Source organism: Oncorhynchus kisutch, linkage group LG3 (assembly GCF_002021735.2).
Source record: "Oncorhynchus kisutch isolate 150728-3 linkage group LG3, Okis_V2, whole genome shotgun sequence".
Taxonomy (NCBI): Eukaryota; Metazoa; Chordata; class Actinopteri; order Salmoniformes; family Salmonidae; genus Oncorhynchus; species Oncorhynchus kisutch.
In genome coordinates this window covers 18,850,641-18,876,391 of record NC_034176.2, presented here as the reverse complement: position 1 = coordinate 18,876,391, position 25,751 = coordinate 18,850,641, and the positions used below count along the sequence as shown (strand labels likewise).

Genomic DNA, 25,751 nt, shown 5'->3' with positions numbered 1-25,751 from the left:
TACAACACTAAACTATCCATTGTAAATGTACTGGTCGTCCTCTTTCCTCTCCAGTGTGGACATGGGCTCGCTGCTGCCCAAGACGGGCAGTGTGGAGACGGATCTGGGTGGCATGGAGCCCCCTGCCCCTGTGTGCGTGGGGGGCCAGAGCCTGGTGTTCACCAACTCTCACCACAACTGCGCTCGCACCGCCACACACAGCTATGCTAGTGCTGCCTCTGGCACTAGCTACACCCACGGTGCCCTGGTGAGGCAGCTAGCCACACACACACACACACTTCCTTTTCATGGTTATACATATCTGTACAGGCTTTCACACAGACAGACTATCAACTGTCTTGCTCTGTCCGTTAGTCCTCAGTCCTTGGCTCTGGATTTGGGGCTCTGAGTGGGCCCAAGCTGAACCCGGGTGAGGTTAGGATACCAGAGCAGCTCAACGGGCCCCAGCTCACCCCGCGGACCCATCAGCAGCTGGTCACCGCGGGCAACAGCAGTGTCGCCAAAGAATCCAGTCCACCTGCAGTTCAAGGCTCCGCCCCCATTTCTGCCAGCGAAACCAAGGCCCCGAGAGTGGAGAAGGGCCCTGTTCTAACCTCTCACTGTAAGACACATACAGGTGCTATCATATGGAAAAGTTTCAAGTGAGGTGTGGGTACATGTCATTGTTTGTCTTTTTCGACTTGTCGAATAGGAGGAGATAATGATGGTTACAAGCACATAGCTGAATCTTAATGTGTGGACGACCTCAATGACTGAATCTCCTTCCATCCTCAAATTGCATTCTTTCCCCAATACATTATCACTCTGTTCAACTTCTCATTCTATCCCCCCCCAATAGTCAAGTATATGGTGATCTAATGGTGACAGTTGGGGGGGGGGGGGGGCAGACTCATGGTACATGCAGATTTGAGGAGTCAGATCTGTATTTACTGGACTGCTAATGCTACCATTAACTCTTCTCTCTGTCTTCTCCAGTGGATCTAAAGATGCAGCCGGAGCCATCCTCTGTCCTCAGCCAGCTGGCCCAGCGGCAGCAGCAGGCCCAGCATAGCTCCCTGCCCCAGGCAGAGCCTCTGTCTCTTCCCCCCCAGGTACCTACTCCCCCAGGCCACTACGATGCCGGGCCCCCGCCTCCCAGAGACGGACCCTCCCTGGACCATCAGGCTCCCATGGCTGAACCCCCACAGAGGCAGATCAAGACCCAGAGACGCAGAGTACCTCCTCTCTCAAAGGTTAGGAAACGTGTGGAAGTAGAGGTTGCCTGCTCACTGAGGGTACATAACAATGAGTGTTTGTTTTTCAACCATTTGTAGACATATCTAAAAGTACTGTAGGTAAGTGCAACTTTGCACACATTCGGTCTGAAATGTCTTCGAGCTTGTGACTGAGTGTGATTTATGTATTAAACTTTGAATAGTTTGTCCCTCTCATCCTCCTCAGCATCCTAATCCCTCTTGCTTGGTCTCCTCAGATCCCCTCATCTGCGGTGGAGATGCCAGGCTCAGCAGATGTGTCTGGTCTTAACGTGCAGTTTGGGGCCCTGGACTTTGACTCGGAGCCCAGTGTGATTGACATGGGCCACCAGGCTGAGCCTGCCAGGGATCCGGCCCCCACAGCTGTACACCAGCCCCAAAGCAGCTTGTTTTCCAAACCTGGACCAGTCAGGTGTTTATTTACTGCATTTTCTTAGTATCACTGTGTTGTATAGGGGTAGAGGCCACGGTGAACTTGTTTTACACTAACTCGTCCCTTTACGTTGTTGTTGCAGTGAGCCCCTTGGCAGCTTGTCATCCATGACGCCGTCGATATCAGACCCCAGTTTCCCGTCTCTGGGTCTCCCCAGCGCCGCCCCACCCTCCACCTCCTCAGCTAGCAGAGTGGACAACGGCCCCGTGCAGCGCATGCCCCCCCACCTGGGCTACCCCCAGAGCAAAGACGCCCCCGCCGCCACTCTCACTGTGAGTCACCAACACTGGATTTGTCAGGTGTGGTCAGACACTCTCTCGATTAAGACTACTCCTGTCTCTCATAGATATGGAGATGATGGTTACAAGCACATATCTGACTCTTACTATGTGGAATACCTCAATGACTGAGTCTCCTATGGTCAATGGACACTTAAAACCCTCGGGCATTATTTAAGATTACTGGAGCTCTACTTTATTAGCACTGTATAGTGAAATCAAGATGGCCGACTGAGAATGTCAATGTCTTTCACAGAATGGCTATGGTGGCGTGAGGACACAGGGCCCTGAGGACTGTAAGTACTCAGGAGAATTTGTGATTGCCGAAAGTGTTATTTCATGGTGAAGTCCAGCATGCTTGCTTATCTGTTTCTTCTCTTTCAGCAATGTCGTTGGCTTCTCGAACCCCTAAGCCCCAATCACCTCCCATGAGCAGTGACAGTGTCCCCGTCCACCATGTTCCCTCCCCAGCCCCCACACCTTCCTACTCTGCCCCTCTGCCATCTGTCAGCAGGTAAGCCCATCACTCCCCTTCCCCCAGTAATTATCATAATGGAGATGATGATGGTTACAAGCACATAGATGAATCTTAATATGTTAACTACCTCAATGACTGAATCTCCCATCTACTCTATTGACTGACAAAATAATAAAGTCCTTGTTGTAATGAGTTGGTTTAAACTTTAAGACTCATCGGATGATTTGGTAACGTTACCTGTTTTCTCTGCCACGGTTTCCCCAGTCATGTGACCAGTACATACTCGTCAGGATCTGCCCTCTCCACTAGCTCCTCCCTTACGGTCAGCACGGTGTCTTCTTTTGGGGTTAATGTAAATCATGTCAAACTGATCTAAAATAAGCGCTGAAAATGTTAAAATGCTACCAAAAAACTAAACTGCTGTCTGTCCAACTCTCCCTCCTGCCGCCCTACAGATGACCAGTGAGGAGAGCAGTAGTCTCCACGCCTTCTCTTCCTCATCTGGCCCTTCCATCAATGCTGCGGTTAGCAGCTCCAATGGCATGATGCATGTCCCTGGAGCACCTGGTCTATCCGCCAATGGCAACACAACCCTCTCAGCTGCCGGACGCACTGCCCAACCCCAACCCCTGCTGAACACCTCTGGTGAGCTCAGGAGTACCATGGTGACACACACAGGTTTTTTTTTTTGTCACTTAACGGTCCTACTCTCTGCTGTCTATTATTTGACTGTAGACCTGTGTAATTTTGACTCTCCTCTCTCTCATTCTTGTTCCACAGGCAAAGCCCCCCCTAACTTGGCCCAAGGACTGCCCCCTCTGCTGGCTAATCAGTACATTATGGGCCCTGGAGGCCTGCTCCCTGCATACCCGGTAACGACGCTAAACCTCTTTTTCTCTTGCATGCTCTCGTTCTTTGTTTCCATGAATTCCCATCCATTTCTCTTCACAAGTCTTTCTCTCACTGGCCTGCCATCGCACCCTTTCTCTCGCTCTCTTCCCTTTCATACCTTTCTGTTCTTGGTTGAATATGTGGATTATTTCGGTTGACCTGTTTCATTTTGTCATTGTACCTCTCTAAAGCAGATCTATGGATATGAGGACCTACAGATGCTGCAGTCTCGTCTGCCTATGGTGAGGAACTTTTCACACATGTACTACGCCGATGAAGAGCAATACAGCACACATTTGTTTGCCCAGACGGACTCTTGCACGGTCTCTGGTTTAGATGACCCAAACAAAAATAAATGTTAATGATTAATATTTCATATCTGTGTCCCTGTCATAACATGGAGATGGTTACAAGCACATGGCTGAATCCTAATATGTGGACTACCTCAATGACTGTTGAATCTGTTTGGCTTCTCCTGGTGTCTATTTCTCTGTAGGACTACTATGGAGTTGCATTCCCTGGTACAACCGCAACCATGCCTGGCAGAGATGGGCTAGCCAACAATCCATACTCAGGTAATGCTTGTTCCACATTCATTTACAGATGCACTTTTCGGTGGCCTGAACTAGATCTTGGGTGCACACCATAATATGGAGATGATGATGGTTACAAGCACATAGCTGAATCTTAATTTGTGGACTACCTCAATGACTGAATCTCCATCTCTGACTAACAGTATACTTAAAGCTTGATTTACTTATGGGGGGGGCGGCGGTGGCTGAATTGAAAGGGACTAGCTAATTCAGCTCCTCCCAACTACTCATACTCTCACACAGTGCCTTCAGAAAGTGTTCATACACTTTGGCTTATTCCACATTGTGTTACAGCCTGAATACAAAATGGATTAAGTTTATTGATAATCCATCTACATGCAACACCACGTGATGACAGTGAAAACACGTTTTGCTAATTTATTGAAAATTAAATGCAGAAATATCTTATTGAAATAAGTATTCACACCCCTGAGTCAATAGTTTGTCGAATCACCTTGGACGGCAATTACAGCTTTGAGTTGTCTTGGCTATGTCGAAGCCTTGCACACCTGGATTTGTTTGTTTTTTCTCCCATTCTTTCTTGCAGATTTTCTCAGTGTCTGTTAAGTTAGATGGGAAGTGGCGGTGAAGAAAAATCAAGTCTTTCCACAGATTTTCAATGCGATTCAAGTCTGAGCTTTGGCTGGGTCACTCAAGGACTTTCATATTCTTGTTCTGAAGCCATTCCAGCATTGCTTTTGGTCATTGGCATGTTGGAACGCAAATCTTCGCCCCAGTCTAAGGTTGTTTGCACTCTAAAGCGGGTTCTCATCCAAGATTTGCTCGTATTTGGCTCTATTCATTGTTCCCTCTATCCTTATCAGTCTCCCAGTCCCTGCTACTGAAAAGCATCCCCATAGCATGATGCTGCCGCCACCATGCTTCACGGTAGGGGTGATAAGCTGAGCCTGGTTTTCTCTAGACATAACTCTTTGGCCTGAATGCAAAGTGCTATATTTGTTTCATCAGACTATAAACTTTTGCCTTATGATCTGTCTTTCATGTGCCTTTTTGAAAACGGCAGTTGGTCATGTGCTTTTTCTCAGGAGTGGCGTCCGTCTGGCCATTCGCCCATAAAGACTTACGGTTGTTTCTCATCTCAGCCAAGGAACTTTGAGGTTCTGACAGTGGTCATTGGGTTATTGGTCACCTCCCTGACCAAGGTCCTTTTTGCCCGGGTGCTCAGTTTGGTCGGATGACCAGCTCCAAGCAGTCTGAGTACTTCAATATTTTTTCCAATTTCCCTATGTTGGAGATCACTGGGCTCTTGGAAACATTCAACACTAGAAATGGTTTTATACCCTTCCCCAGGTATATGCCTAAATTTGGAGTGCCATAGCAAAGGGGTGTGAGTACTTATGGAAGTTGCATTTCTATATTTAATTTTCAATATTTGCTAACATTTCTAAAAACATGTTTTCACTGTCATTATGGGGTGTGTGGGGGGGGGGAATACATTTGATTTGTTTTGAGTTCAGGTTGGAACACAAAATGTTGAGTAAGTCAAGGGGAATAAATACTCTCATTCCCTCTCATGCATTTGCCTGTTCTCAGAGGGGAATTCTGACCGAGGGGTTAACCTCTCAGGGATATTCGGGACGGTAGCGCCCTGCCAGTGAAAGTGCAGGGCGCCAAATTTAAAACAACAAAAATCTCGTAATTAAAATTCCTCAAGCATTTTAAAGATAAAATTCTCGTCAATCCAGCCACAGTGTCTGATTTCAAAAAGGCTTTGCAGCGAAAGCACCACAAATGATTGTTAGGTCACCACCAAGTCACAGAAAAACACAGCCATTTTTCGAGCCAAAGAGAGGAGTCACACAAAGTAGAAATATATATAAAATTAATCACTAACCTTTGATCTTCATCAGATGACACTCATAGGACTTCATGTTACACAATACATGTATGTTTTGTTCGATAAAGTGCATTTTTATATCCAAAAATCTCATTTTACATTGGCGTGCTATGTTCAGTATTTCCAAAACATGCGGTGATTTTGTAGAGAGCCACATCAATTTACAGAAATACTCATAATTAACATTGATAAAAGATACAAGTGTTATGCATGGAACTTTAGATATACTTCTCCTTAATGCAACTGCTGTGTCAGACTTCAAATAAACTCTACGGATAAAGCACACCATGCTATAATCTGAGTACGGCGCTCTGAGACAAAAACAGCCAAAGAGATATCCGCCATGTTGTGGAGTCAACATTAGTCAGAAATAGCATTATAAATATTCACTTACCTTTTGATCTTCATCAGAATGCACTCCCAGGAATCCCAGTTCCATAATAAATGTTTGATTTGTTCGATAAAGTTCATAATTTCTGTCAATACCTCCTTTTGTTAGGGCGTTTGGTAAACAAATCCAAACATGTCAAACGAAGTACAGAATCAATCTTTAGGATGTTTTTATCATAAATCTAAAATAATGTTCCAACCGGAGAATTCCTTTGTCTGAAGAAAAGCAATGGAACCCAAGCTAACTTTCACATGATTGTGAGTCACGAGCTCATGTAAATCTGCCAGACACCTGGCTCAATCCCCTCTCATTCGGCCCCACTTCACAGTAGAAGCATCAAACAAAGTTCTAAAGACTGTTGACATCTAGTGGAAGCCTTAGGAAGTGCAAGATGACCAATATCCCACTATCTTCGATAGGCTATGAGTTGAAAACCTACAAACATCAGATTTCCCACTTCCTGGTTGGATTTTATTCAGGTTTTCGCCTACCATATGAGTTCTGTTATACTCGCAGACATCATAAAGTTTTAGAAAACACTCAAAATTCAATCTAGGCATATTCTAGCTTTTATGGCTGAGTTGCAGGCAGTTTACTCTGGGAACCTTATTCATCCAAGCTACTCAATACTGTCCCCAGTCACCAAGAAGTTAAGCACACGTAAATGGGGCGTAATTCCCTTTTTATGCACTTCTCTACCCATATTCTGACTTTCAATTTAAGCTTAAGAATAGCATGCTATTCGTTGGGGGTGGAGATCAAATAAATTAATGTGTGGCGGAGGTGTCTACAGATACGCCATCTTTGAACCTTGTTAATTCCCTCAATTCCACCACCTTCAAGCACAAAGAAACAAATAAGGTCGAGCAACCTATCGGTTCCAAGTGGTACATCTACTTAATTATTTCCTAACACCATTCTCCATGCACTGTAATTTACAAATTGATAAAAGCTAGGTAAATGAGTAATCTGTTTGGATAAGGGGATTGTTAATATTAATGACAGTTTTAGATCTATTTGATCATATGATCACTGGAGACTAGAGGTCGACCGATTATGATTTTCCAATAACGATACCGGTTATTGGAGGACCAAACAAAACCGATACGATTTAAGTGGCTTATTTATTTGTAATAATGACAATTACAACAATAATGAATGAACACTTACCTTAATATAATACATCAATAAAATCAATTTAGCCTCAAATAAATAATGAAACATGTTCAATTTGATTTAAATAATGCAAAACAAAGTGTTGGCGAAGAAAGGAAAAGTACAATATGTGCCATGTAAAAAATAAATTAAAAAAATAACGTTTGAGTTCCTTGCGCAGAACATGAGAACATATGAAAGCTGGTCGTTCCTTTTAACATGAGTCTTCAATATTCCCAGGAAAGAAGTTTTAGGTTGTAGTTGTTATAGGCATTATAGGACTATTTCTCTCTATACCATTTGTATTTCATATACCTTTGACTATTGGATGTTCTTATAGGCACTATAGTATTGCCAGTGTAACAGTATAGCTTCCGTTCCTCTCCTCGCTCCTACCTGGGCTCGAACCAGGCTTACATCGAAAACGGCCACCCTCGAAGCATCGTTATCCATTGCTCCACAAATGTCCCTCTGCAAGGGGAACAACTACATCAAGGTCTCAGAGCAAGTGACGTTTGAAACGCTATTAGCGCGCACCCCGCTAACTAGCTAGCCATTTCACATCGGTTACACCAGCCTAATCTCGGGAGTTGATAGGCTTGAAGTCATAAAGAACTCTATGCTTGAAGCACAACGAAGAGCTGCTGGCAAACGCACAAAAGTGCTGTTAGAATTCATGCTTATGAGCATGCTGCTGCCTACCACCGCTCTATCAAATATCAAATCATAGACTTAATTATAACACAGAAATACGAGCCCTGGGTCATTGAAATGGTCAAATCCGGAAACAAAATGTTTATTCTTTCAGTGAAATACAGAACCGTTCCGTATTTTATCTAACGGGTGGCATCCCTAAGTCTAAATATTGCTGTTACATTGCACAACCTTCAATGTTATGTCATAATTATATACAATTCTGGCAAATTAATTACGGTCCTTTGTTAGGAAGAAATGGTCTTCACATAGTTCGCAACGAGCCAGGCGGCCCAAACTGCTGCATATACCCTGATTCTGCTTGCACAGAATGCAAGAGAAGGGACACAATTTCCCTTGTTAAAAGAAATTCATGTTAGCAGGCAATATTAACTAAATATTCAGGTTTAAAAATATATTCTTGTGTATTGATTTAAGAAAGGCATTGGTGTTTATGGTTAGATACACATTGGTGAAATGACAGCGCTTTTTTCGTGAATACGCTTGTTAAATCATCACCCATTTGGAGAAGTAGGCTGTGATTCGATGATAAATGAACAGGCACCGCATAGATGAACTATTAATATCACCAACCATGTGTAGTTAACTAGTGATTATGTTAAGGTTGATTGTTTTTTATAAGAGAAGTTTCATGCTAGCTAGCAACTTACCTTGGCTTCTTGCTGCACTCGCATAACAGGTAGTCAGCCTGCTACGCAGGCTCCTTGTGGAGTGCAATGTAAGGCAGGTGGTTAGAGCGTTGGACTAGTAACCAGAAGGTTGCAAGATCGAATCCCCGAGCTGACAAGGTGAAAATATGTCGTTCTGCCCCTGAACAAGGCAGTTAACCCACCGTTCCTAGGACGTCATTGAAAATAAGAATGTGTTCTTAACTGACTTGCCTAGTTAAATAAAGGTTAAACAAAATAAAAAATAAAAAATCAGCCACAATTGGTGTCCAAAAATGCCGATTACCGATTGTTATGAAAACTTGGAATCGGCCGTAATTAATCGGTCGACCTCTACTGGAGAATGTGAAACCAGTCATATGTCAGCAAACTGAAGCATGCCAACATATCACCTTTTCCACAGTGAAGTTGAAGTGCTGGCCTTGTAACTTGAGATATATTTGAGGTCTAAATTATAGGCTTCTGTAGCCATGTGCAAATAACAGTGTAAAGGCAAACCTACGGAGTCAATACATTTTTTATTTGATTTCTGTTTTAATTACACTGAACAAAAATATGAATGCAACTTGAAAGATTTTACTGATTTTACATATGTAAATCAGTCAATTGAAATAAATCAATTAGAAAACTATGGGTTTCACATGACTGGGAGTAAAGATATGCATCTGTTGGTCACAGATGCATGTTGCCTTCAAATTAGTGGATTTGGCTATTTCATCTACACCTGTTGCTGACTTGTATAAGTATAAAATCAAGTAATAGAAACGTGTTCTCTGGAGTGATGAATCACACTTCACCATTTGGCAGTCCAACAGCTGAATCTGGGTTTGGCGGATTCCAGGAGAACGCTACCCAGGAATAATAATGGTCTGGGGCTGTTTTTCATGGTTCGGGCTAGGCCCCTCAGTTTCAGTAAAGGGAAATCTTAACGTAACAGCATACAATGATGTTCTAGACAATTCTGTGTTTCCAACTTTCTGGCAACAATTCGGGGAAGGCCCTTTCCTGTTTCAACATGACAATGCCCCTGTGTACAAAGCGAGGTCCACACAGAAATGGTTTGTTGAGGTCGGTGTGGAAGAACTTGACTGGCCTCCAGAGCCCTGACTTCAACCCCATCAAACACCTTTGGGATGAATTGGAATGCTGACTGCGAACCAGGTCTAATTGCCTAACATCAGTGCCCGACCTCACTAATTATCTTTTGGCTGAATAGAAGCAAGTTCCCACAGCAATGTTCTAACATCTACTGGAAAGCCTTCTCAGAAGAGTGGAGGCTGTAAAAGGGGGACCAACTCCATATTAATGGTCATGATTTTGGAACGAGATGTTCATCGAGCAGGTGCTCATAAATTTTGGCCATGTAGTGTACCCTTTAAAAAAAATGTCGATCCAGAGAATCCCAAACATGCTCAATGGGTGATTACATGTCTGGTTAGTATGCAGGCCATGGTGGAACTGGGGCATTTTCAGCTTCCAGGAATTGTGTACATATCCTTGCTACACGGGGCCATGAATCATCATGCTGTGACATGAGGTGATGGCTGTGGATGAATGGCACGACTATGGGCCTCAGGATCTTATGGCATCTCTTTGCATTCAAATTGCCATCAATAAAATGCAATCGTGTTAGTTGTCCATGGGTTCTAACTTTTTCACTAGCAAATAAGGGACAAAAGGTGGCGTGCACAGTGCCACGGCGGTATGGTTTTTGTGTGAATGAATATACAGAGTATATTCATTGTTATTCAATTGGAAAGGCAAAACATTTGTATATTCCATTTAGCCTTTAGCTTTACTAAAACTTTATCACTATGTAAACTTATGTGAATAAACCTCAAAATAAATGATCAAATAAGTCACAATTTGGACCTTTACAGCAAAAAAACTACTTTTCAAATGCAAAAGAGGGGCATGAGTCACCCACCAAGTCTACATATTTTTTGCTGCTCTTCACTGATTCAAGCAGTCCTTTCTCCTCTTGCATAGCCAGAGAGAAGTCATTACATGACAAATCACAGTTCCCAGATATTAGAAGTTCATTTTTGATCAGCTCTGTGCTACATCTGTTTCTTGAGTCTGACCATTTAATGGTCATCAGACAGAAAATCCTCTCTACAAAGACATTTGAGTCTGGCACACTGAGGACAAATAAGACAATCCTGAACATGTTGATATAAGTTTGCTTTCCCTAGGTTTTGGAAAACTGCCACCTACTTCTCACTGGTGGATTTTGTGGGATTCTGTCCGGTCTTCTGTATTTCCTCCCGGCTAGCACAAAACTCTTCATAGAGTTGTGAAGGAGAGCTCCTCATAGAGGCCGATCAGTTTCACTATTACATTTTCTGGTGAGAAATCAAACCAGTGTCATAGAACTTCAAAGTCCTGTTGCTGCTTGGACCTTTGTGCTGACAATTGTTTGTCCATCAGCTACTTGGTCTGCTCAGAAAAAACTGTCCTGTTTCAGCTGAAGCATATTTAATGTTGAACTTTTGGACTTCCTCGTAAACATCTGTGATGCAGAGCGTTGTTTCATCCAGATTTTTTACGAGTTGGTCAAAAACATACCCACTTTGTGGAAAAGGCACAGATAAATCTCACCAGCTTCTGTTTTTTTCTTCATACTCAAAAATACTATTCAGTGCCACAGGACAGGTCTCCCTATCTCACTAAGGGACCTGAAGTATGATGTAAGAGCTGGCCAGCTTTGCTGGAGACGATCGACGCTGGATGAAGAGAGCCATCATGTGCAAACATGTTGCAGAATTTCACGCCACTCAGTGTCAACAAAGGCAAAAAAATGCACGCAGTTCCTCTCTTCGGGAAGCAGGTACTGATAAGTGGCTGTAGATCTGTAAAACAATTCTCAATATCCACTGACTGCTGATCGCAGGCGCGCTTGCAGGCATTATGAGCTATGTGAGCTGGGCAATTAGCTTTCAGAATGCGATTGTTGGCACTGCTCAATAACTGGTAAACGGAGGGGTGTTTTCCAATTATGTCAGTGTCCGCAGTAGACGTCACGAAGAATGCCCCGATATTGCTAGCACCTTTAGCTAGTGTGGCCTTGTGCATGTCTGTGGATGCATGCCGAGTTAGGTCATTCTCCCCTTCACAGCCAATTGAGAATTGCCGACGCATAAAGTACACAACTTTCGTTGAGTCACCACTGACAGCCTTAACCCACGTCATTTTTGCGTTACATTGTTTGTATCTGCAGTCTTTTTTTGCATGTTTATCCATATTTCCTTGATATGCCAAACCGACCGAACAATAACATAATTACTTTGCAGGAATTGACGCGTTTACACTATACTGTGATTGGATGAATATACAGGACAAGGGAGGTCTTGTATGGGACAATATAATATAGGGACATCCCGGCTAATACCGGACAGTTGGCAACCCTAGTTGTCCAGTAGGTTATGCCTGCCCATAGCATTAACCCCACCGCCACCACGGGGCACTCTGTTCACAACATTGACATCAACAAACTGCTTGCCGACACAACGCCATCTGCCCGGTACAGTTGAAACCGGGATTCATCCGTGAAGCGCTCACTTTTCCAGCGTGCTAGTGGCCATCGAAGGTGAGCATTTGACCACCAAAGTCAGTTATGATGTCAAATCAAACGTGCCAATTCTCTGCCCGCAGCTACGAGATCAGAGTTAAACGTACGCAGAAATAAGGCCTGATTAAAAAAAACAAAAAAAAAAAACATGAAAACATGAATCCACTGAGTAAATCTAACATCCCGTTTCTCGAGCTGCAACATGCATACATGTTTGTGTCAACGGACATGGAGATTAAGTCATTATTCAACGTAGCTACCCGGTGTCTGCCCCTCCTGTTATGAGTTTGTCGACTGTCCACTGTACTTAAACACATGTACAAATCCCTTTTCAACTCCGTGTGTTGTGGAAAGGCAAACACTAGTCGTTTCACACTAACGTTAGCGAACCAAATATGGGATATCAGTGGCCTCTATAGTGCCAGTAGTTCACTCGCATTTGCTAGTGAAAGAAATGAAATGCAAATACGAAAAATAACTGGTTGCATTAGTGCGAGTGTGATACATTTAATTATGCGTCCTATTTAGTTGTATTTTCCACCTAACATTACGAGGATTTCGCAACCTGGTAGACTAACTGTAATTATGATCCACGTCACAAAAAGTATAATAAAAAATAAATATCAATGTAGCAATATTGATGTTACACAGGGAACAGAAACCAGTTGTTACTTTATTAATGTGCTGGTTGACAACATGCCTAGTAAAGTGTGCTTTAATATACATCTTTGTCTTGTCGTGACTACAACACAAAGCATATTGAAACATGGTGGCAGCGGTACTCAAAAGAACCTGGATCTCATCGATGAAAATGAAGAATATATCCCAGGCGGCAGTTTGAAAAAGTGCTGCGTTTACAGCCTAGTCATCGCGCCGAACATCTACGTTAGCTGGCTATCGTGAGTGACTCCATGCTAAATGCTAACTGGCTATTGGATACAAGCAGTTTCGTTAGTAGCTAACGTTCCATTCTACAACTTAATCGTCATAGAAAATGCACTGAAACCTCCGGGGAAAAATAGACTGATTGTAGTTTAGCACTGACCTGGGAAAGAGAAATTCAATTTGTACATGGATCTTACAATGAGAGAAGAACCTGATGTTATCCCTGCAAACCTCAAAAGCCAGTCACCTGTATAACAAGAGTACTCTGAAACCACTGGGGAAGTGCACACTTAAAATTATCAATCCACACATTAAGAAAACCTACCGAGTTGAGTTCATCGTAGTCAATGAGTGTGCACAGGCCCATTCTAGGCAGTAAGGCTATCCAGGCAATTGAGTTAATTACTGCGCAGCATCTCAACATCCTGGCCATCAAGAAAACTGGATCCTGGACTAAAGAGCAAATTAAACAGGAGTACTCTGATGTATTACAGGGAGATGGATGTTTACCTGGCAAGCTGGAAGTGGATGAGTGAGTGGAGCCCGTCCAGCTGCCAGTAGCACTATATAAACACTCAGAGGAGCTCAGTGTTCTAGAGAAAAGGATGATAAAAGCAGTTGAAAAAAGCACAGATTGGATTAGCAGCCTGATCGTAGTGAAGAAACCGCCTGGAAAACTAAGTGTGCATTGATCCGAAACCTCTCGGCGTTCGAGGAGCCATTACCCAGATGTGCTGCCAGATCTGAATAGAGCACGCGTGTTCTCCGTTTGTGATGTAAAAAATGGATTTTGGCATGGAGGAATCCAGCTTCCAGTTCCACATCTCACCACGTTCTCTACACCCATGGGACGCTACAGGTGGCTGCGCATGCCAATGGGAATCAGTCCAGCCCCAGAGATCTTTCAGAGGAAGTTGAACCAGGCAATGGATGGACTTCCAGGAGTCAAAATCATTGCAGATGACATCTTGATTGTGGGAGTAGGAGACAATGATGAAGCGGTGACTCTGGACCATGACAAAAACCTTCAAATGCGCCTGGACAGATGCAGGAAGCTCAGTATGAAGCTGCAGCTCCGGCTGAAGGAAGTGCCCTACATGAGCAGGCTTTCAATAAAATGCTGAAATACTACAACCCAACAGAGCAGCTTGTACTACAGTGTGATGCTTCAGAGTGGGTTAGGAGCAGCCTTGATGCAGGGAGGACAACCAATAGCATACGCCAGCAGAGCCCTGACAGAAACTGAAAAAGGGTATGCACAGATGGAGAAGGAGCTGCTTTCAGTGGTGTTTGGCATGGAGAGGTTCCACCAATTCACATATGGATGAACTGTGGATGTGCAGTCAGATCACAAGCCTCGAGCATCATGACAAAGCCTCTCCTCAGCACACCAATAAGTCTACAAAGTATGCTCATGAGACTCCAAAACTACGAGGTCAGTCTCCGAAACGTTCCGGGAAAATATGTGGTGCTGGCCGACACCCTGAGCAGGGCATACCTCACAGAACCAGACAACAGAGGCCCTGTGGAGGTCAACGTGGAATCAATCAATATCATACACTACCTCCCTGTGTCAAGCGAGAGACTAAAGCACATCCAGAGAGCCACTGAGCTAGACTGGGAGCTCCAGACACTGAAAAATGTGATCCTGCAGCGGTGGCCTGAAGTGAAAGGACATGTACCCTTGGAAGTAGCCATGTATTTTCACAACGGAGGTGAGCTGTGTGTGCAATGGAATTATCTTCAGAGGATAGAAAGTCATTGTGCCTACTGCCCTCACGTCAGAATGCAGAGAATCCATTCCTCAAACATAGGAACAGAGGGATGTCTGAAAAGAGCTTGCGAGTCTGTCTACTGGCCAGGCATGAATGCACAGCTGAGAACATACATGGCACAATATAGGTATGAAGCAGCAGAAAGAAATGGTGAGGCCACACGAAGCACCCTGGGAAAATATAGGGACTGACTTGTTCCAGTTCAACGACAGACTACATGGTCACAGTTGTGCTTCTCCACCTGCATTGCTTGCTGTTTGGGGTTTTAGGCTGGGTTTCTGTACAGCACTTTGAGATATCAGCTGATGTACGAAGGGCTATATAAATAAATTTGATTTGATTTGATTTGATTTGATTCTCTCCATTTGGAGAACACACAGTTGAAAACAGTCATTTGAAAACTGAAGACACTTTTCACGCTATGGCATACCTGACATCCTTTACTCAGACAATGGTCCCCAGTACTCTTCAGATGAGTTCCGAAGTTTCAGCAAGGCTTGGGACTTTACACACATCGTCTCCAGAATACCTGCAAAGTAATGGGAAAGTGGAATCTGCAGTGAAAACAGCCAAAAGACTGATGGCAAAAGCAAAGAGAGCAGGTGCTGACCCATACCTGGCCATGCTGGATCACAGAAATACCCTTCACAAGGAACAGACAACAGCTCTGCAATGGTGCTCATGGGAAGACGTACAAAGACACTACTTATAATGAGTGAAAATCTTCTGAGATCGGGGATGGCGAACTGTCAGCTGGAGAAGTTCAATGAGACAACAGAAACAGGCAAAGTACTACTACACCTCTGCTAAGGATCTCACAGAGCTGCAACGAGATGACGGGGTGGGAGTTTAGCCACTCATAGGACAGAAACAGTAGTGGCAGAAGGCCACAGTAGTCAGACCTGTGGAGCAGTTCCTACGAGGTGAAGACGGAACAGGGACAAGTCTTCAGGAGGAACAGGCGACACCTGAGGAAGAGCAGAGAAATAGAGGATTTCACCACTGTTGAGGAGACTGGCACAGAGCCAGTAAACAGTACCAGTTGATGCCCAACAGGGTGCAGAACACAACCTAGAGGTGAACGATGCACTTCAACACGAAGATCCAAACAACTCAGGTTAAGCACCACCTGATGTAATCAACACTCCCCACACAAGGTCTGGTAGGGCCATCTGAAGACCTATACACCTGAAAGAATTTGTGTGAAGGTAAAAAAATAAAATAATTAATGCACAGTCAGACAGTAAACAAACATTTAGTTCACATTCCATTTTTTTGCAGACATGGACTTACAAGCCAAAGTTAGGTGGAGTCTGCCTTTTTTGTTGTAAAAAAAAAGGACATGTAGCAATATTGATGTTACACAGGAAACGGAAACCAGTTGTTACTTTTATTAATGTGCTGGTTGACAACATGCCTAGTAAAGTTTGCTTTACTATATATCTTTGTCTGTCCTGACTACAACCCAAAGCATATTGAAACAATAAACATCTTGGGATTAAATGGAGTCAGGAGTTTAGAAGCCTGCGCAATGAAGAATGAATGGGTGTCCGGTGTTCAGCTATAGAGGCAATGCTTCTAAAATTCCTTTCGCACTAGATTTGAGATTCTATCAATTTCGAAAATCTGAAATTATGTATGCGCTGCAAAGAAATACAATAGGAACCTTTACATAGGCTTTAAACACTTGACTCTTTTAGCGAACAGCTGTCATTCTCTTTGCGTTAGCCTACTTAAGCTTTGTGTAGCCAATTCTCCAATTTGCTGTGCGCTTCTGGTAATCTTAAAAAGTTGGACAAGGTTGTCAGGTCTGCAAACTGCAGTCAGGTCAAGACCCTGGTGAGGACGCAGATGAGCTTCCCCCAACTTCAGACGTCTGTGGCATTATGTTGTGACATTTGCACATTTTAGTGGCCTTTTATTGTCTCCAGCACAAAGTGCACCAGTGTAATGATCATACTGTTTAATCAGCTTCTTGATATGCCACACTTGTCAGGTGGATGTATTATCTTGGCAAAAGAGAAATGCTCACGAACAGGGATGTCAATAAATTGGTCACAAAATTTGAGATGCTTTTTGTGCGTCTTTTATTTCCGCTCATGAAACCAACATGTTGCATTTGTTTTTGTTCAGTATACATGCCCAGACTTCTCACTTTTTAAAATTTGTATTGTGTTAAATATTAGCCACTATTGGTAGCCACCATCAGTTATACCCACATTTAACTGTTACTGACGTTAGTGTTAGTTTACCTTTCTTTCCTCTGTCACGTTCGTGTGGTTGTTCCTGACGATCGCTAGTAATAGTAGATCATATTAGACAAACGTATTACTAGTTATGCAATAATTTGGGACGTGTAGCCTATTTGAATCATTATGGACCGCAGACTACATGTAGCAGTTTAAACATGGCACATGACTACTGGACCGTTGTCATCAGTTCCATGAATAATTATTTGTGAAGATTTTTAGGACTATTGTTCAACGTCTTTTGTACGCCCCTTCCCGACATTTCATGATTTGAACAATTGACTATGGCAACTTTCAGGATGAATTAAACCACTTTTTGATTTACCAATGTATTTAGTGCATAAAGGTTCTCCAAACCTGTTTATGATTCATAAATACTTTCCTAACCCTAAATAATATACAATATCCATTTTTTTTATCTACCAATTGGTGCAGAAAGAAATATGGGTGTATGTACATGGCCTTCTGTTATTGATCCTTAATATTTTGACCCTAATATTCAGAACTCTCCATATATTCTATTGAGTCTGAATTCTAATTAAAGGTACACCAAATTTAAAGGGATGGATTTAGATAAATGTACAAACCCTACTGAGTGAACTCGACAGAACTTATTAGCCAGCAAGTGGGAGTTTTCAGCAATTTAATTATGTATTAAGCAGCGCAGGGGAGCTACACCTGCAAAGCCCGTTACGCACCTTCATAAGGCAAGTCTGAATACCAACTACTGAGGAGTTGGTCGGAAAAGCATTAAAGTATGAATCGGACCCATATTGATCACCATCTCCCCTCTCTTTTAGGTGAAGCGACCAAGTTTGGCAGAGGGGACTCGTCTTCCCCAGCTCCCCCCAACAGCCTGTCTCAAGGCCCCTCCGCTCAGCCCCAGCAGCCCCCCCAGGCTCAGAGCCAAGGTCTGGGACAGAGCCAGGGCCAGCAGAACCAGGCCTTCCTCAATCCACCTCTGCCCCCAGGCTACGGCTACACCGGCCTTCCTTACTACGCCGGCATGCCCGGGGTGCCCAGCGCCTTCCAGTACGGCCCCACCGTTTTTGTGCCTCCGGCCTCGGCCAAGCAGCCCAACATGGGCTTGGGGAACCCCTCCAGCCAGTACCACCAACAGCATCAGCCTAGCTACGGCCAGCACGCGTATGGAACAGGTGTGTGTCAGTGAGTGAGCGATAGAGTGAACTGAAATCACAGACCGTGTGTGGCTGAGAGGGAGAGTTCTTGCTTAGCGAGCATGGCCCCACCCCCCTGCCGGATATAGTCGCTGTTCACATGCTATTCTAGCCAGTTGCCTTATTGCTTCTCTCTCGGTTCTTCTTCTCCCCCTTACCCCTTCCTCTGCTGTCCTTTTTACTCTCCCCATCCACTTTACTCGTTCCTCCTGGTCCTCTTCCATTCCTCCTCTCTCAGCTTTTGACGACCTGTCTCAGGGCCACGCGGGGGAGTACAGTAAGGGAGGGTACGGAGGCTCTGCCCAGTCACAGGCCAAATCAGCTGGCAGCGGCCCAGGGAAAGGTACACTCACTGAACTCAGCTGCCCCAGGACGCACCCCACCCCCCTTCCCCGCCCCTTTCTCCTCCCCGCCCCCTTCACTTGTTATCAGCCGTAATATATATAGATATAGATATAGATATAGATATAGATATATATATATATATATATATATAGATATATACACATACATACAGTGTGGCAAAAAAGTATTTAGTCAGCCACCAATTGTGCAAGTTCTCCCACTTAAAAAGATGAGTGGCCTGGAATTTTCATCATAGGTACACTTCAACTATGACAGACAAAATGAGAAACAAATCCAGAAAATCACATTGTAGGATTTTTTTATGAATTTATTTGCAAATTATGGTGGAAAATATGTATTTGGTCACCTACAAACAAGCAAGATTTCTGGCTCTCACAGACCTGTAACTTCTTTAAGAAGTTACCTGTATTAATGTCACCTGTTTGAACTTGTTATCAGTATAAAAGACACCTGTCCACAACTTCAAACAGTCACACTCCAAACTACACTATGGCCAAGACCAAAGAGCTGTCAAAAGACACCAGAAACTAAATTGTAGACCTGCACCAGGCTGGGAAGACTGAATCTGCAATAGGTAAGCAGCATGGTTTGAAGAAATCAACTGTGGGAGCAATTATTAGGAAAGGGAAAACATACAAGACCACTGATAATTTCCCTCGATCTGGGCTCCACGCAAGATCTCACCCCGTGGGGTCAAAATGATCACAAGAACGGTGAGCGCAAATCTCAGAACCACACGGGGGGACCTAGGGAATGACCTGCAGAGAGCTGGGACCAAAGTAACAAAGCCTACCATCAGTAACACACTACGCCGCCAGGGACTCAAATCCTGCAGTGCCAGACGTGTCCCCCTGCTTAAGCCAGTACATGTCCAGGCCCGTCTGAAGTTTGCTAGAGAGCATTTGGATGATCCAGAAGAAGATTGGGAGAATGTCATATGGTCAGATGAAACCAAAATAGAACTTTTTGGTAAAAACTCAACTCGTCGTGTTTGGAGGACAAAGAATGCTGAGTTGCATCCAAAGAACACCATACCTACTGTGACGCATGGGGGTGGAAACATCATGCTTTGGGGCTGTTTTTCTGCAAAGGGACCAGGACGACTGATCCGTGTAAAGGAAAGAATGAATGGGGCCATGTATCGTGAGATTTTGAGTGAAAACCTCCTTCCATCAGCAAGGGCATTGAAGATTAAATGTGGCTGGGTCTTTCAGCATGACAATGATCCCAAACACACCGCCCGGGCAACGGAGTGGCTTTGTAAGAAGCATTTCAAGGTCCTTGAGTGGCCTAGCCAGTCTCCAGATCTCAACCCCATAGATAATCTTTGGAGGGAGTTGAAAGTCCGTGTTGCCCATCAACATCCCCAAAACATCACTGCTCTGCATGGAGGAATGGGCCAAAATACCAGCTACAGTGTGTGAGAACCTTGTGAAGACTTCTGTCATTGCCAACAAAGGGTATATAACAGTAGTATTGAGAAACTTTTATTGACCAAATACTTATTTTCCACCATAATTTGCTAATAAATTCATTCAAAATCCTACAATGTGATTTTCCGGATTTTTTTTTTCTTGTCATTTTGTCTGTCATATTTGAAGTGTACCTATGAAAATTCCAGGCCTCCACTTTTTTAAGTGGGAGAACTTGCACAATTGGTGGCTGACTAAATATTTCTTTGCCCCACTGTATGTGTGTGTGTGTGTGTATATATGTATATATATATATATATATATATATATATATATATATATATATATATATATATGCTGCTCAAAAAAATAAAGGGAACACTAAAATAACACATCCTATATCTGAATGAATGAAATATTCTTATTAAATACTTTTTTCTTTACATAGCTGAATGTGCTGACAACAAAATCACACAAATTATCAATGGAAATCAAATGTATCAACCCATGGAGGTCTGGATTTGGAGTCTCACTCAAAATTTAAAGTGGAAAATGACACTACAGGCTGATCCAACTTTGATGTAATGTCCTTAAAACAAGTCAAAATTAGGCTCAGTAGTGTGTTTGGCCTCCACGTGCCTGTATGACCTCCCTACAACGCCTGGGCATGCTCCTGATGAGGTGGTGGATGGTCTCCTGAGGGATCTCCTCCCAGACCTGGACTAAAGCATCCGCCAACTCCTGGACAGTCTGGTGTGGTGTTGGTGGATGGAGCGAGACATGATGTCCCAGATGTGCTCAATTTGATTCAGGTCTGGGGAACGGGTGGGCCAGTCAATAGCATCAATGCCTTCCTCTTGCAGGAACTGCTGACACACTCCAGCCACATGAGGTCTAGCATTGTCTTGCATTAGGAGGAACCCAGGGCCAACCGCACCAGCATATGGTCTCACAAGGGGTCTGAGGATCTCATCTCGGTACCTAATGGCAGTCAGGCTACCTCTGGCGAGCACATGGAGGGCTGTGCGTCCCCCCAAAGAAATGCCACCCCACACCGACTGACCCACCGCCAAACCGGTCATGCTGGAGGATGTTGCAGGCAGCAGAACGTTCTCCACGGCGTCTCCAGACTGTCACGTCTGTCACGTGCTCAGTGTGAACCTGCTTTCATCTGTGAAGAGCACAGGGCGCCAGTGGCGAATTTTCCAATCTTGGTGTTCTCTGGCAAATGCCAAACGTCCTGCACGGTGTTGAGCTGTAAGCACAACCCCCACCTGTGGACGTCAGACCCTCATACCACCCTCATGGAGTCTGTTTCTGACCGTTTGAGCAGACACATGCACATTTGTGGCCTGCTGGAGATCATTTTGCAAGGCTCCGGCAGTGCTCCTCCTGCTCCTCCTTGCACAAAGGCGGAGGTAGCGGTCCTGCTGCTGGGTTGTTGCCCTCCTACGGCCTCCTCCACGTCTCCTGATGTACTGGCCTGTCTCCTGGTAGCGCCTCCATGCTCTGGACACTACGCTGACAGACACAGCAAACCTTCTTGCCACATCTCGCATTTATGTGCCATCCTGGATGAGCTGCACTACCTGAGCCACTTGTGTGGGTTGTAGACTCAGTCTCATGCTACCACTAGTGTGAAAGCACCGCCCGCATTCAAAAGTGACCAAAACATCAGCCAGGAAGCATAGGAACTGAGAAGTGGTCTGTGGTCCCCACCTGCAGAACCACTCCTTTTATTGGGGGTGTCTTGCTAAATGCCTATAAAATCCACCTGTTGACTATTCCATTTGAACAACAGCATGTGAAATTTAGTGTCAAATAATGTGGCTTCCTAAGTGGACAGTTTGATTTCACAGAAGTGTGATTGACTTGGAGTTACTTTGTGTTGTTTAAGTGTTCCCTTGATTTTTTTGAGCAGTGTATATACTACTGTTCTGAAACACCCCCCTCACTACTAACTAAGAAATTCTCCCTCAGTCACTACTAACTCTTGAAATGGTCAACTTCCTCACTAGAAATGTTGAACATTGCCAACTGACCCCGTGCCGCCTCGCGGGGGCAAACTGACATGTTTGTTTCCTCTCGCTCACAGCTCCAGGTTTGTCCAGCTCAGGCAGCAGTGGAGGGGTGCCCGATATTGGTGCTTCAATGTACAGCAAGACACAGGTGAGCTCATTAACATTCTGTGTACTGTGTCCTATGCTGAAGTCAGTCAACACCTGGTTTATAGTTGTTGCTGTTAGTGTTGTCGCGATACCAGGAAGCAAGGGAAACAAAACATGAAGCCGATTTCATTTCTTGAGGGAAAACGATCCAAATTTTGGGGGAAAACAGTCTTATGTTGTCACCCAGAGTCACGTGTTTTATTTCCAAGCTATAGCTCACAGTATTTTACAAAAGTAGGTTTTAAAAGATCATAGTTTAGTCTGTTTCATGTTTTCTTTTTTGCCACAGAAAATGGTATCGGTGTATCGTGACATCACTGGTTGCTGTATAGTTTCAGCCAATGATGTGTATACAAATCATTGGTTTCAGTCATGTCTGAGAATAAGCGGCTTTAATTGATATGGCTGGTTGGATTTATTGATGTTAAGGAGCCAGACCACCTCAGTTCCACAGGATTGAAATATGAATGAGGATAAATTCAGGATCATACCTCTTATGCTCAGATATTACACAATATAATGGTCCTCTCCACACTCTGTTCACTGTCCCCAACCCCAGTCTTTTGATAAGCAGGGCTTCCACGCAGGAACGCCCCCTCCCTTCAGCCTGCCGTCTGCGCTGGGGGGCACGGGCCCTCTGAACCCCGGGGGTGCCCCCGGTTACGCCCCGCCACCCTTCCTCCACATTCTGCCTGCCCACCAGCAGCCACACTCCCAGTTGCTACACCACCACCTCACCCAAGACGGACAGGTAACAGCCCTTCAACCTCTTTATGATAAACACCATACACTTAACATTCTCCTCCTGTTGTTGATAAACACCATAGACATACATGGACTTAGTGTCGGAGCTGAACTGCAGTGGTGAATGACTTCTGCCGGATTGTAAAGGTTTTGACCCAATAGCCAATAATTGACTGTGGGGTGTGTGTGGGCATTGTCTCCCCCTGTAGGGTGGTCCGGGTCAGCGCAATCAGTCCAGCAGCATGCAGCAGAAGAGCCAGGGCAGTAAGTCCAGTTATGGAAGCCCTTACTGGGCCAACTGAAGGGTACCCCTGGGGAGTCTGTCCTGGCCCCCCATACTAAAGGCTGTGTGTGTGTGTCCCTTCTCCAACTCCCCCATTCATTTTTCTTTTCCTTTTTCAAAATTGGTTGTACATGTAAGATATTTATGTATGTATTTATATATATATATACTGTATATGTAATAGTAGAACATGAAATGTGGTTGCTGCATTTTATTTTTGAAAGATGTTTTTGTTTACTTTTTCAAAGCTGCAGGAAGATATTACAAAAAATACATCTGAGAACTCCTATAGAGGAAAATGGAAAAGGAGAGAGCTTTAGCACTGAGCGAAATGAGGACCTCGGATGGGGGGTTTCCACATTAACGAACTACATTTGTCTCCTTTTTTTTTTTATACACAACTCTTGAGTTATCCAGCTTATCCCCTTCATTTTCATCCTTTTTAAAACTTCACCCTCCTTTTACTCAGTTTTCTGTTTCTGATTGGGTAGCTCTGGCAAGGGGGGCTGCCTCTGTGCCTTCCGCTGCATCGATACGCCTCAAAGACCTGCCCATTAAAATTATATATTTTAATTTCATTTTAACCGTTTCCATCTGAATAAAGTTCTGAGCAGTAATAATTTTGCCCAAGTTCATTCTTGTCATTTAGTTTGTGAGGTACTGATTTTTGAGGGCAGACTGGACTTAGATGTTGTGATTGAATGTGTGATTTGTTGTTGACCCTGAACTGACCAGGGCTACCGCACACCACCTTTGTACTTGAGCGCCATCCATACCGCTGACCCAGAAAAGCAGAGATGCTTATTGTACAATGGCTAATCTGGAGACGAAAGAAACGGCCACTTGTTTAGGTGAGGTTCTGGCCTGCGGAGTAGAACACGTGTTTAGGTGAGGTTCTGGCCTGCGGAGTAGAACACGTGTTTAGGTGAGGTTCTGGCCTGCGGAGTAGAACACTTGTTTAGGTGAGGTTCTGGCCTGCGGAGTAGAACACTTGTTTAGGTGAGGTTCTGGCTAGCGGAGTAGAACACTTGTTTAGGTGAGGTTCTGGCTAGCGGAGTAGAACACTTGTTTAGGTGAGGTTCTGGCTAGCGGAGTAGAACACTTGTTTAGGTGAGGTTCTGGCTAGCGGAGTAGAACACTTGTTTAGGTGAGGTTCTGGCTAGCGGAGTAGAACACTTGTTTAGGTGAGGTTCTGGCTAGCGGAGTAGAACACTTGTTTAGGTGAGGTTCTGGCTAGCGGAGTAGAACACTTGTTTAGGTGAGGTTCTGGCTAGCGGAGTAGAACACTTGTTTAGGTGAGGTTCTGGCTAGCGGAGTAGAACACTTGTTTAGGTGAGGTTCTGGCTAGCGGAGTAGAACACTTGTTTAGGTGAGGTTCTGGCTAGCGGAGTAGAACACTTGAAAAATAAAAGGATATCCTCACACTCTAGGTGCTCAGATGCAATAATTTAATAATCGCTTCGACAGATTAAGACCGCATGTCTGTCTAATCGTTGGTTATTAAATTATTCCATCTGAGCTCCTAGAGTGAGAGGCTCTTTCTATTGCACAATGGCTAACTTGGCAAGCAATTTTAATTTGGCATTGGTTATTCATTCACAATACTCAACAGAAACCTTAGCAAAATCTCTGGAAATTTTTAAGTTATACCAGTTTCAGCTATATCTCAAATTCCTATTGAAAGAATGGCCAAAACTGTATAAGCGAATGTAACTGAACAAAAATATAAATGCATCATGTGAAGTGTTGGTCCCATGTTAAATGAGCTGGGGGGGGGAATTCCATTTCTAAAATTGTGCACAAATTTGTCAACATTCATGTTAGTGAGCGTTTCTCCTTTGCCAAGACAATAAATTCACCTAACAGGTGTGGTATATTAATAAACTGAATAAACAGCATAATCATTACTCGGGTGCACCTTGTGCATGGGACAAAAGGCCACTTGAAATGTGAAGTTTTGTCACAACAGAATGCCATGGATGTCTCAAGTTTTGAGGGAGCGTGCAATTGGTGTGCTGACTGCAACAATGTCCAGCAGCTATTGCCAGAGAACTTAATGTCAATTTCTCTAACATAAGTTGCGTCCAACCGGCCTCAAACTGCAGAACACCCATAACCACATCTGGCTTCTTCACCTGCAGGATTGTTGGGATATTGAGTATGTCTGTAATAAAGCCCTTTTTTGTCACTGATTGGCTGGGCCTATGCCCACCCATGGCTGCACCCCTGCCATCATGTGACTTCCATTAGGGTCTAATGAATTTATTTAAATTGACTGATATTCTTATGAACTGTGACCCAGTAAAATCTTAATTGTTGCATGTTGCGTTTTATATTTTTGTTCAGTACGTATATATATTATACACAAAGCCAGTAACATATAACATTCATAATACATTGGATTGTAG

At 44.0% G+C, this 25,751-nt stretch overlaps 1 protein-coding gene and 1 non-coding gene across 11 annotated transcripts in view; both read left to right on the top strand.

Annotated features, from left to right (window-relative positions):
- LOC109876667 (ubiquitin-associated protein 2) overlaps positions 1 to 24,411 on the top strand; it is a 32,991-nt gene extending 8,580 nt beyond the window's left edge. For 2 of the 10 annotated variants that reach the window (XM_031818372.1, XM_031818373.1), the window contains exons 11-27: positions 55 to 247; positions 355 to 601; positions 976 to 1,232; positions 1,472 to 1,665; positions 1,769 to 1,958; positions 2,221 to 2,260; positions 2,349 to 2,478; positions 2,707 to 2,764; positions 2,898 to 3,087; positions 3,223 to 3,314; positions 3,525 to 3,575; positions 3,830 to 3,908; positions 17,993 to 18,349; positions 18,609 to 18,713; positions 22,244 to 22,317; positions 22,876 to 23,067; positions 23,270 to 24,411. In XM_031818372.1, coding sequence (XP_031674232.1) covers positions 55 to 247; positions 355 to 601; positions 976 to 1,232; positions 1,472 to 1,665; positions 1,769 to 1,958; positions 2,221 to 2,260; positions 2,349 to 2,478; positions 2,707 to 2,764; positions 2,898 to 3,087; positions 3,223 to 3,314; positions 3,525 to 3,575; positions 3,830 to 3,908; positions 17,993 to 18,349; positions 18,609 to 18,713; positions 22,244 to 22,317; positions 22,876 to 23,067; positions 23,270 to 23,362 — 2,542 coding nt within the window. In that variant the 3' untranslated portion in view covers positions 23,363 to 24,411. Of the gene's footprint in view, positions 1 to 54; positions 248 to 354; positions 602 to 975; positions 1,233 to 1,471; positions 1,666 to 1,768; positions 1,986 to 2,220; positions 2,261 to 2,348; positions 2,479 to 2,706; positions 2,765 to 2,897; positions 3,088 to 3,222; positions 3,315 to 3,524; positions 3,576 to 3,829; positions 3,909 to 17,992; positions 18,350 to 18,608; positions 18,714 to 22,243; positions 22,318 to 22,875; positions 23,068 to 23,269 lie in introns of all 10 variants that reach the window. The other 8 variants (XM_031818393.1, XM_031818401.1, XM_031818371.1 and 5 more) reach the window with 7 other exon arrangements.
- LOC116372041 (small nucleolar RNA SNORD121A) lies at positions 689 to 767 on the top strand. The gene has a single exon (XR_004209098.1). It is a non-coding gene; the product is annotated as a small nucleolar RNA SNORD121A (small nucleolar RNA).
- Positions 24,412 to 25,751: the final 1,340 nt, after the last annotated feature.